This window comes from Condylura cristata, unplaced genomic scaffold, assembly GCF_000260355.1.
Source record: "Condylura cristata isolate star-nosed mole 26May11 unplaced genomic scaffold, ConCri1.0 scaffold00009, whole genome shotgun sequence".
In the NCBI taxonomy this organism is placed as follows: Eukaryota; Metazoa; Chordata; class Mammalia; order Eulipotyphla; family Talpidae; genus Condylura; species Condylura cristata.
The window spans coordinates 39,695,576-39,708,033 of record NW_004567110.1 but is presented as its reverse complement, the minus strand read 5'-3'; the positions used below and the strand labels follow the sequence as shown (position 1 = coordinate 39,708,033).

At 42.3% G+C, this 12,458-nt stretch overlaps 1 protein-coding gene across 3 annotated transcripts; it reads right to left on the bottom strand.

Annotated features, from left to right (window-relative positions):
• Window positions 1–8,338: 8,338 nt before the first annotated feature.
• HEY1 (hes-related family bHLH transcription factor with YRPW motif 1) lies at window positions 8,339–12,248 on the bottom strand. 3 transcript variants are annotated; one of them, XM_004679780.2, is made up of 5 exons: window positions 11,964–12,248; window positions 11,606–11,681; window positions 11,374–11,469; window positions 11,023–11,104; window positions 8,395–10,138 (listed from the first exon to the last, which is right to left on the bottom strand). In XM_004679780.2, exons 1-5 carry the CDS (start codon window positions 12,050–12,052, stop codon window positions 9,555–9,557), a joined length of 927 nt encoding a protein of 308 aa, XP_004679837.1. In that variant the 5' UTR covers window positions 12,053–12,248; the 3' UTR covers window positions 8,395–9,554. The 3 variants fall into 3 exon arrangements, with proteins under 3 accessions (XP_012578564.1, XP_004679837.1, XP_004679838.1); XM_004679781.2 differs by having other exon boundaries at window positions 11,386–11,469; XM_012723110.1 differs by lacking the exons at window positions 11,023–11,104; window positions 11,374–11,469; window positions 11,606–11,681; window positions 11,964–12,248 and adding an exon at window positions 10,583–10,637 and having other exon boundaries at window positions 8,339–10,138.
• Window positions 12,249–12,458: the final 210 nt, after the last annotated feature.

Genomic DNA, 12,458 nt, shown 5'->3' with positions numbered 1-12,458 from the left:
TGGACCATCCAGCCTGGGAGTCAGGCTGGACCATACCAAACCTGGTAGTGGTTTAATGGTTGAGTTAAAATATAGCCAGTGATCATTCTAGAGGCTTTTGGTTGAGACTACCAGGACTAGAGCAGATGTTATAGGATCTCTGGGTAGCTAGCAGCTTTTTATTTCTGCCAAATCTATCAAGATTGAACAGAACACAGTGAACCCTCTTTCCCCCAATATTGCAAAATAAATGCCTGCTATTTCCTGATCCTTTGTCCCTGCTCGTTTTTCTCATGTCCCCACCCCCCTAGTGCTTCAACTAGCCCTTACTCCACTGCAGAAGTGGAGAACGTTACCCAGGTGAAAGCAAATGGTGAGCAGGCAGAAGAAAGGTGTCTATGACTGTACTTTATTATGAGTTCATCTAAACCACCACGATGTCCTATGTTCTCCATCTTCCACAGCCCAAAACATCCAATACCAAAATACACACACACACACAAACCCACTCCTATATATATTCTTCAAAGGGTTTCCCAATGAAATTGCAAATAAGTTGCTACCTTAGCATTATCTTTTTCTTTCTGACAAGCCTATGATATATGAGATTGCAATTAGACACATTATCCTCACAGCAACAACATGAGGTTTTGGTTGTACCCCATTTCTCAGATGAAGTTTGAGTCTGTTTTCAGCCGGTAATCTGAAATTGACCCAAATTTAATTCCACACACTTCTGTCTATTAAAAGGGTTTCAGCTTAAGACCATCTAGACCAGTGATAGTAAAGCTTTTGGATTGTATGATTTAAATAAGAAATACATCCTGTTTTTGGCACAGAACTCCTGAAGCCCTTAAATTTTCTAAGTCGAGTTGAAAAATCATATTTTGATATTTATAACAAGTCCCTTTGGACCACATCTAAGTCTTTGTTAATAAGAAGACTTTTGGAAAATGCCTAAGGCTGGGGACTGATTGCCAGGGGAACAAACTATGTGATTTCAGGGCTAGAACTTGCAGTCCCACCCACTCTACCTCTCAGGAGGGGAGATAAGCTAGAGATTAGTTAGTTACCATTGAGCAGTGATGAAATCAGCCATGTCTATGTAACAAAGACTGACAAAGCCCTGAAAGAATGAGATTGACTTCAAGCAGCTTCTAGGTCAATGAAAGCACCTTCGTACCAGGTAAAGGGTACACCCTAGTCCCTTGGGAACAAAGCTCCTGATGGCAAAACCCTTTTGACCTCACCTTGTGAGAAGCTCTTCCCTTGGCTACCAATTGTATCCTTTATAATATTGTGAAAATTTGACAGTTCTGGAAGCACTTCAAATGGAGCTAGAACAAGCCACATCAGAAAGAACTGCCTTATACAGACAATGTCAAATGACTAAGATTGCAAGAAAGAGAATATCCTGTCTAAAATGACTGGTAAAGTGATGAACTTTTACCTACATTTTTGTTATGATCCTTCCTGACCATTTTTCTTTGTGACTCATTCTGCTAGCCATTACGTCATCTATCCCCCCCCCCCCATGTGTTTCTAACCTGAACCTATCCTCTCCAAATTGCAATTTAATGCAATTCTGGAATTTGGCTCTTGAGGAAGTGGGGCATTGTCTCATGGAACTGATCACTTAAGCTGCAGAATCTGATACTATCTCCATGTAGAATTGTTTCAGAAATGAGTTAATTATAGGACACCCAATTACTGTCTACTGAGAATTTGAGAATGCAAAAATTGCAGATTTCCCAGTGTAATGATAATGTCTAATAAAATAATAATGACAGCCCACGAAAACTAAACACTATAATAATTTGATAGAGACATCATCCTTTTGCAAATGCAAGAACGGACATTTTTTGGCCAGTGAGAAATTTTGTCATTATTTTTTGTCTTTGAATTCCTAATATCATTTCATTTTTCCTAGTAATATCTTTAATGTTTGAAAGTATTTTCTTTTCTTTTACCATAGTTCTCTTCAATAGAGCTATGTACACACATTCAATATTTTTAGTTCTTGTTTATTGTGACTATATGGCTCTAAGAAATGGAAAGAAGAAGGAAAACTTCTGGATTGAGCTATTAGTACTGTACAATTAATCAAATAACATTTTGATGACTTTATTATCAAAAGTAGCATGCCATGCTATTGAATAGGGATTTCTTTTTCAAAAAAAAGATTTATTTATCTATGCATACAAGAACTAGGGTATAGAGGATTCACCAGAAACAGAGGAGGGAGCAGAATAGGCAGATCTACTGAAATACACTGCTGAGGAGAGCAGTGCAAGACAGAAACGATCTTTTGCATCATGTGGGTCAGCTCCTTGGCCAGGGATCAAATCATGCTGCAGTGGCTGCAGACAGCTTGATAGTGCTGAGACTTAACCCCTTGCACCATCAGGGAAGCCCCTGAAATGTGGATTTCTTATTAATAAAATGAATAGTGCTTCTTTCTTCCAATCACTTCATGAATATGGTCAAAAGTTAACATCATCAAAAGTATTAGTAATGTTCTAATTGCTGACAATTTAGATTGGTCTTCATTTTGACAAACACAAAGAATTAGAAAATACCTACTTCTCAGAAAGATTTGTCATACAGTCATTAGTCAGTCACTTTCCTTTTTTTGGAAAATATACTCCTCAAAAATTTTACTCAGCCTTATTAAAGGAACTATTAATTATAGCAGTTTCTCTTCTATGTAGAGGAACCAAAAAGATAAGTGCTGATAACTGAAAAGAAGTATTAAGTTTTGATTATCAGTGTTATAAATTTATTTATAAACAAATGACTTTATTTCCCCTTTCACATTTCTTAACTGATGCTCTCTTAGCTTTGCTCTTATCTCTTTACTTTGGGGTGACTTGTTGAAGAGCATTTGGAGAATAGAAGAGCCAAGGTTGTTAAATGGTCATTGCCACCTCGTTTCCACCATCTTTCACAATATTTCTGACCTCATATGTGAACATGAACCAAAACCCCTTATTTTATAGCCCATGTTTTATCTATCACATAACACATAAACACACCTATATAAGACAGGAAGTCAACGGTGAGTTTGTACTTTCTCAGTTATCTTTAAGAAAGACTACCATGAAATTGTCTCTTTGGTGTCCCGTCAGTTTCTCATCTACAAATTTGGAATGGGAAAAAATATAACTTTCTTTTGAAAGATAAAAAGCAGACTAGTGTAAGCTTGGAGGCAGGGTGTTGGAGCTTAGCCATCCTGGCCCACTTCCTACTTGAAGTTCTTTTATAACCTCCAGCTGGACCAGCTTCTCTTTCATTGCCCTCTCTCCCAGGGACCTCCACTTCCATTTTCAGGCCACTGATGTCAATAGGAAATATCCTAAGAGATGCTTTCCCAAGTGAAATCATTCAAATCCCAGCTTTGTCTCTTCACACCTAAATGATTTTGGATAAGTGTCTTCATTTTTAAAAAAATCTCATTTCCCCTCTTATATACAAAAACAACAATGCTGCCTTTTCACAGTAGCCACTCTTAAAGATTCAAGGTGACATATGGAATGCCGCTAGCTCAGGGTGTGGCACTTTACACCCTCAGAATAAAGAACTTGTCATTTAACTGATTAGTGAATCTTCTAACCATCCCCTCATCCACCTTCTATTTCTGTTCCAGGAGATAGTGAAACACTTAGGCAAATAACTTGCAATACACAGATAGTATTCTACAGCATTCCCGGAATGGCCCAACAGCATACATCTTCAAAAATATTGGCACTGTTTAAGGAATGACACGTTCTTTGTGAGCTCTTAGGCACTGAGTGAACAAAAATAAAATTTTCTGCACATCTTCTAAGTGTTCCAGATGACCATGTTAGTAATTTGCTTATTCTTCCCCCTATATTAACATTAAACTCAGTGGTTTATATTATAGCAAAATCCATCTTCTTTTAAAAAAGATTCAGTCCAGGGCCCTCCCTGGTGATGCAACCGATTAAGCTCAGCACTGCAAGCTGGCTGCAACCACTTCAGTGAGTGTTTGATCCCCAGCTCAGAGGTGACCCACAGGGTGTGGCAGACCTCTCCTGACCTGCCTGCTGCTCTACTCAGCAGTGTTCTTCATCAATCCACCTGCTCTGCTCCCCACTCTGTCTCTGGTGAATCCTCTCATCTCCCCTTGCCCCCCACACCTCTGGCCTATATCCCAGTTCTATATGCATAAATAAATAAATCTTTTTAAAAAAAAAAGGCAGAATGGGTTCCTCATGAGACTAAAAATGGATCTGCCATATGACCCAGTTCAGCATGTCTACTCCTAGTTTGCTATCCAAAGAACAACAACAACAAAAGTAACGCTACTTCAAAAGGAAAACTGTATTTATATCAGCACTATTTTCAATTGCTAAGATAAATAACCTACTGATACCCCCAAACAGATGACTGGATCCACCAGTAATATACCTATAATGGAACACTACCCGGCAACCAAACAAGATAAACTCTTGCCATTTGTGTCATGGTGGATGGAGCTGGGAGGGATAATGCTAAGTGAAATAAATCAGAAGGAGAGATAACACTGGATGGCTTCACTTTTGTTTGTAATAAAGAGCTATCAAACAAGGGGGCAAAGACAAACCTGAAAATCAACTCTTAGATGCTGACCATAGATTTGAAGCATCCAGAAGGGGAGGGACTGGGGAAAGGCAAAGGGAGGGGTGAGCACAATGGACAGTGGAGAGGGCTCTGGGTGCTTCCATGAAGTGACCGTCCCTGAAGTGCAACAGCAAGAAGGTGGTTTGGCCGCAGCAGAGAAGAGGGGCAAGAGGCAGGCAGCAAGGTCAGAGCAGATGATTAAAGGCCTGGACAAAACTTTCTTTCATTTTATGATTTGATTCCACATTTCTGGAACATTCCTGTACACCAGAAACAAAATCATGCCCCAGCTGGGATATTAAAAAGTTTTTTTAAATTAGAAGTAGTTTCAGAAAATTTTCAGTAATCAACTCTCTCAGGGGGAATCACCAGTCTCTTTCTGACTAACATGATGCACGTTTAATTATTTTTTTCTTTGCTAAATCAAACCATTAGACCCCCCCCCAACAGCTGTCTAGGAATGAAAAGTAAGCATGTCTTTGAACTTGAGTGTATGTCAAACCCAATATAATGTTTTTGCTTAACAAAAAACATTAACAAAATAGATAATGTAGTGGGAAATGTGACACAATTGTAAAGAAGCATGACTGTAAGTGACAGTCTATCAGCCATGAAACCTGGAAACCTGCCCAAGTCCTCAGACCCACACTTGGGACAGTCATTTACCTTGGATGTCTTTGGGGTGTGGGCCTGGGCAAACAGTTCTGTGGCAAACACCTTCAATACCTCCACACAACTCAAAATTAAACGCCTTGGTTTCTTTTTCTTGCTTCTCTCTTCCTTTTCCCTGCCCCCACCTGGGAGCAAAACACTAAAGTTTCTGAGTGGAAAGCCCTGAAGCTCATCAAGATCAAGCAGGCATTATATTTCAAGTTGAGGTTCAAAACAGCTTGCTTTTTTGCTGGAACCTCTTAACTTCCTGAAATCAGATGGCGCCTTTCAAACTCCACTGTGCTGAGTCACCAGCCAGCTTCACACTTGGTTTTTCATTTTAAGGTCCCAGCTTGAGACCCCATCTTCTTCTTTGGTAATGTGATCACAGGGACCAAGTCAAGACACCTTCAGAAAAGGGTGTCTGTGAGAAGTGTCCAGACTTAGAATAAGAATGATTTTTAACTTCTCTCTTGGAGGAAATTTGACAGGAAAAAATTCTTTCCATTATCTTTGTATGCTAGCCTTTACAAAACATCATCTACAGCTGTCTAATTACTGAATTATTTATATTAGGTGAGTGCTTATCCATTAAGCATAATCAAAGACCACATGACGAAGATGATAGAAGATCCTAGCCCACAGAGACTTTCAGATGAACGCCCTAGAAACTGAGCAGAGTCTGTGACCCACTGGAGCAGTCTTGCTGGCAACCTATACCAATTGAAGGTTTCACATAACAACATAAAATTGGAGATACCCTTGAAAACTTGAAAGGTCTGGCCACACTGGGCCAAAATTCCTGCATGGAGACAACTGGCCTGACCCTCCAGAAAGAAGGTGCTGACAGCTCATGCCTACTAATAAGCTGCCATCCAGACTCTATAGCCATCTTCTTCCCCATTCAGGACTGCCCTTGTGAGGGTGCCCCGGGGCCGCTCACCTAGTCCAACCACTTTACAGGACAGATGAGGAAATCAGAGTGCAGCCGATTTTAAATAACTTACCCAAGGCCACTCAACTAGGTAAAAGTGAATCAGGAACAAAATGCAGGTCCTCTTCTCAAGACAGCCTCATATCCTCCCCCCCCAACCCCCCCAGAAAGAAAGTCAGCCACATTTGAAGCAGGGCTCAGACAGCTCTGCTGTTACTTTTGTTGTAAATCATCATTGGAGACTAAAGAAGGTATCAAAGTTTATGCTATTGGTACAGACCAGAAGGGCCAGGGGATAGCATAACTAGGAGATATGACATTTTCTGAAGGATTTTAAACTTAAGTAATCTATATTTCAAATATCATGATTTGAATGAGGAATGGGTTGGCAGGGTGGGAAGAGAAGCTAAATAATAATCACATTCTAGTTTATCTGCACTGAATAAATTGTAAATACTTCTTGGATTTTTCTTTTAGAGATTTGATGCAAGAATTCTACCATGCTTCATTTCGTTAGTTCATGGTAATACATTTAATGAAAATAAATTGGTAGTATGCAGGACTTTCAATATTCTTTATCACTAGTGATAATTATTTGTCCTATAGGGTAAACTTGTGAGCCACTGAAAAATATTTTGTTTACATGGGTAGAAGTATTATAAACATATATATGAGTATGATGGCTCTAATGATCCTGATGCTAATTTTTATTCTAAGTGCATCAATCTAGAAGGAAAATTTTCCTACACTCATTTTCCTCTATACCACTGGCTTACCATAATTCCATGCTATTCCCAGAATCTCTGACACCTCCTGCAATATTTTTAGAAACCTGTCACATTGAACAGGTTTAAAAAGAAACCAAAATATTTCTTTGAATATATATGATCTTGAAAGTAACTCCCACAGCCCCCAAGAAAAAGGAAAAAGCACTATCCAAATCATGGTATAGAGATCCCTGACCTACAAGTGGAAATGTCTGTCCTGTATTTCCACTCTTTCAGCAGTCATTAGAATGAGACACTTCATTCTTTACCACTTTAGCAGTGAGAGTTGAAGACAGTCTAAGCAGAACGCTGTTCAGGAATATTGCAATGCCATTTTGAAAACCCAGTTGCTAAAATTAAACTGACACTTGGCAGAAAGTGTCTGGTGGTACAGGCAGTGCTAAGGACTGAGCTGTGCATCACCAGAACGCTAGCATCTAAGGCTACATAGAAAGCTTGAGTGGGAGCTAGCATTTGAAACCAACAATCACAAGGCTAGTCTCTACTCTCTTTATAAAGACCCAGAGTCTCGATTCAAGTTCAAAGTCCACTCTCTCTGCCTTCCTGTTTTATCATCCCAGGGGGCAAGAGGACTCAGTGGTTGGGCAAAGAAAAGTACATTGTCATCTGCTGGACTAGGTCTTCTCTCCCCTCTTCCACCACCTTAAGATCAAACTCCTTCTAAGCCAGAAGAAAGCTATTCATCAGGAGTGCCACTTTTAGGGGAAGGGGAAGGAAGGAGCTCACCTCCAAATCACTGCTTCTGCCCTGGCAGCATTTTGCTCTAACCCTAAAGTGATATATCAGCTTCCTCCATACACAGCTCAGAAGTCAAATGCAACTAAAGGGTTAAAACAAGTTCCTTAAATAGACAAGGACAGATTCCTGGAGCTGTACAGGTGTAGAATTAGAGCCTGCCACTGTTCATCATGCCACAGATTCCCCAGTCCCTGCACAGGGTGGGCCTCAGGGATAGCAACGCTTAGTTTCTGTTTTGCCCCTAAAAAAAAGAATAAAATTTCCATTCTCTCTGCATAGAACTGAATAAATTTTCTATTCTTTCTGCATAGAAGTGAACACACAGTGGACAGTCTCAGTAAATATTTTTCCAATAGTCAAATGGCTTTTTAAAAGATTTCAGTCTTTCCCATCTTCTCGCTCCTAGCCTGACTTGAAGCTTCCAGTCCATAAATGACCACTCAGGGCCAGATGATCTGACCTAACAGTTAAAGGGCTAAGACCCTTGGTGAGAATCTGGCCAAAGTTCGGCTCAATGAAGTCAATAACAAATTTGCACAATTTAGAATTTCAAGAATAATTAAGTTGTTAGACATAAGAAACTGATGATCAGGCAAAATAAAAAAAAGGGGCAAAATAATTTATCTTTTTGTAGCCAATAAAAGGAAGGCCAAAGTATGTATGACATATATACAGCAGAAGTTTGTTCTCTCTTTTTTATTTAGTCACAACACACCAGTACAATGGAGGTCAAACCCAGTTCAGTGGAGGTTATTTAAACTACACCTGCTGAAGGAAGAAAACTGTAAGATGATGCTTTTAGAGCCAAAATCAAATAAACCAAAAAAAAAAAAAGGCAGCAAAGCCCTTTTAAATATTTCAGCAACCACACTGCCATGCACCAGAACAGAAAACACAGCATAAAAATTTCCAGTTAAAGGAAAACAGAACAGTTTCAGGTGATGCATTTAACAGGTTCCACTGGACTACTGGATTGACCACTTGCACTCCATGATCACTTATCCTATGTTAACATGTGAACTTGAGATCCATGAGATAAGAATTTCCTTGCATTGCTTGGGGCTGATAAGCACAGGCATAAAGTATGCAGTCACCTTCAGTCTCCTCCCCACCAACTCCAAATGGGGACCCACCCTATATAACTTCCTAACTAAAGCCAGACTTGCAGGTCCTGGTATAAGACAGCAGAGGGTCACATAGATTCAGGACCCTTAATGGCTTCTATATCCACCTAAGCAAAGTAGGAGGCCGAGAATGAACTAGTCTTTTTTTCTTGGATAAAGCTGATCATCTGATTTGTCAACGCTTTGTTCAGAAATATAAAATTCCATATAGTCCCCCACCCCCAAAAAGAATATCATTTATACAACGCCGTAATTATCAAAATATTAACAAATAACATGTTAACATTGACCGTAGGGGTTTGGAAAATTAATTCTAAAAACAGGCTGTAACTACACAAGAAAAACTGACCAAAAATACTAATTGTTAAAACTCCCAAAACTTTGAGGCAAACATGGAATCATTCCTAGACAGACAGGTTTACAAAGTAGATTAGGCACAGTACAAACCTATCACCCAGTGTTGGTTTATACTCACTATTTCAAATTAATGTCAGAAACAACTTAACTAGTTTTTTTTAAAACTGCTGATACATAACACAATAAAAAAATTAAAAAAGAAAAATTAAACCAACAAACCTTTAGTCCTTAAACAAGATTTAGCTGCAAGTGTACCTTTTTACTTTTTACTTTTACTGACGACCTTAAGGTGATGTTGGTAACAGCCCAGCTCAGCTGGGATTTATACTTTCCCCTCCCTCATTCTATAGCATCAGTTCTTTAAAAAGCTCCAATCTCCGTCCCCCAAGGTCTATAGGGCTTGCCAAGGTTTGCTGCCTGCGTGGGTGCCGAAGGGCTCAGTGCATTGGGAGTGAGTAAGTGGAAGGAGCCAAAAGAGAAGGGGAAGGCTGACAGGGAGGCCACCGAGGAGAGCAAGGGCGGAGAGAGTTTGGAGGCAGAGGTGACCACAGGGAGCACCGGTCCAAGGCCGCCGCTAGGGGGCGCTCGCAAGCCGGGCGCCTCCGGATGTGCGGAGGCCAACCTGCCCTGGTGGTGCGTTTCCGTAGGGGAGGCTGTGGTGCCAGTGTTCCCGTGGCCGTTCTGGGGCAGCAACAGGGGGTGCGCGACGTGCGGGTGATGTCCGAAAGCGCCCCCCCAGGGAATGTGTCCAAGGCCAGCGTGGGCGCCGCTCGCAGCTTCCCGCTGGGAGGCATAGTTGTTAAGATGCGAGACCAGTCGAACTCGAAGCGGGTCAGAGGCATCTAGTCCTTCAATGATGCTCAGGTAACGGGCAACTTCTGCCAGACATTCCCGAAACCCCAAACTCCGATAGTCCATAGCAAGGGCATGCGCGTCAAAATAGCCTGGAGAGAGAACAAAAGAAAAATCTCAGGGCTTCGCTCATTTCCAGCATTTCTTCACTCCCTGGCACCCTTTCTTGGCAAATATCTACATTTTTTTTTTTTAAGCATTCATGGGTTCTTCTGAAAGTCCAAGTAGTTTGGAGTCGACCGAAATCTTTGCATTAATCAAGAAGAGAAATATGTTTCCTAATGCAAGTTCAAAGCCCAATTAGAAGCTGCCGAGCAGAAATTGGAATTATACCCTACCAGCAGATGAAACTATGCTCATTCCTTTAATGTTTTCCCTCAACAACAACAAAAAATACATCAAGGACAGAGAAACCACAGAGCAGTGAAATTCATTAGACACACAGATGTAAGTTATCATCATGGAGCTTTTAGGCGCTTGGTCCTCAGTAAAGCATTTTCTGGCTGGAGACATATACACAGGCCTTGGTCTCCCACCTTCTGTTGGGTTTTCTCTACTTAACCACAACAGGTTTCTTTCCTCAAGAGCCATGTGGCAACTCATTTTTTTTTTTTTAATTTAAAATTGAGACCATATACTTTAAAAAAAAAAAAGCTTCTTCTCAAAATGGCAATAAGCAATAGCCATCAGAGCTACCTGATTTTATTCAGGTCTATCACAGCTTTCGAGTGCCTCATACAGTAGATGATCTGATCTCCAAGGTTTCACTGCTGAATTTGCAGAAAGCTGGGGTGATGAATTTACTAAGGAAAATCCAGTGTGCATTTGGAATGCAATGACAGGCTATGCCACACACCATTTGCTGCCACCCCACAGCACACAGTACAAATAAGGCAGCCCCCTGCACCAATCCTGTCTGGCAGCAGTTGCTCACAGCACCCCACTCAGGGCCCCCACCGCTGATAGTGAAGAGTACCTTTCCCTCCTGCAGTATGCAGCATTTTCAGGTGATCCACAGTCATCTGCAGGATCTCAGCTTTTTCCAGCTTAGCTGACCCCTAGAGAAGACAACCACAAAAAGACTGATGTGGCACCAAATCATTTGGGGAACAACTTAAATTTACACACACTAAAAAAAACAGAGGCGAGAGAGGCTTTTTAAATTGTAAATTGCCAAAGTAAAATGAATTGTCCTTGCAAAGTACGTTGGTATCTGTATGCATTTCTCTCTGGCAGACAGGCAACAAGGTTATTTTTTTCAATACAGGGATAAGGTTCAGAGTAATGACGGAAACGTGTAGACAGCTACATTGAGGGCTCTACCTACTTTCTCCATTACCTGCTTCTCAAAAGCACTGGGTACCAGCCTCCTCAATTCAGACAAACTGTTATTGATCCGGTCTCGTCGGCGTTTCTCAATAATCTGTAGAAAGCAGGCAAAACAAAGGTGGACATTTCCATTACGATTTTAATACTAATGAGAAACAAGGTGGCTCTTTCTGTTAATAACATAACAACAACAACAACAAAAATTAAAGCAACACTATAAAAAGACTCACGCCTCTCCGTCTTTTCCTGGCCAAGATCTGTGAAGATGTAGTCGGGGACATCGAACCTAGCGCCGAACTCAAGTTTCTGAACGGGTGTGTGGGGGGGGAAAAACAGAAATAGCCTTTAATCAAAAGAAGGTAATCTGAGGATCGCCCCCAAGCCCTCCCCGCACCCGCACTCAGACTGTTGTGGAAAATTGGGCTTGAAAGCACTTCGGGGGCCCCTGACCCCGAAGGGTGGTGGTCAGCCAGTGTCGCTCAGAGGTCAGTGTCGGGCACCGGCGCCGTCCGGGACCCCGGGCCGCTGTCACCACAGTCAGGCGGCGCTCGCTCCCCGCTCGGGCTCCAGGCTGACGCGACAACTCACCCATTCTCATCCGCACTCTCCTTTTCCACCTCGATGGTCTCGTCCAGCTCGCTATCCGAAGAGCTATACTCCGGGTGGGCGCGCTTCATGCTGGCTGCTGCGCGGGGTCTCCGGGGGAGGGTCGGCGCGGCGGGCAGGGAGGAGTTAATAGCAGCGGCGCCTTTCTGCGCTGGGTTGCTAGCGTTCCGGACACACTGATCCCGCTCACGCTCAGCCTCCGGTTAAAACTCAACCATCCCTTTCCCACGCTGCGCCCCTTCCCAGGGCCCTAGGGGAGGCGGGGGAGTGGAGGAGGCGGGCGAGGGGCGGGGAGGGCGGGGCGGAGGTGCCTAGGCAACCGTCTCTCTTCAGCCAATCCGGCTTTCCGCTTCCCTGATTGGCAGTAGCTCAGAGGAAGAGGGGGGTGAGGCAGAAGGCGAGGGCGAACTCCGCCCCCGCCCTCGTCTCCACCCCCGCCCCGAGGCGGTGCGTCGGCTCCGCGGGGGCTCCTCGGCG

Coding starts and splice junctions, on each gene's coding strand:
- HEY1 (XM_004679780.2), bottom strand. CDS start 12,052: ATGAAGCGCGCCCACCCGGAGTATAGCTCTTCGGATAGCGAGCTGGAC. Junction 11,682..11,963: donor GAGAGTGCGGATGAGAATGG/GTGAGTTGTCGC, acceptor ACACCCGTTCAG/AAACTTGAGTTCGGCGCTAG. Junction 11,105..11,373: donor AGAAGCAGGTAATGGAGAAA/GTAGGTAGAGCC, acceptor TGTCTTCTCTAG/GGGTCAGCTAAGCTGGAAAA.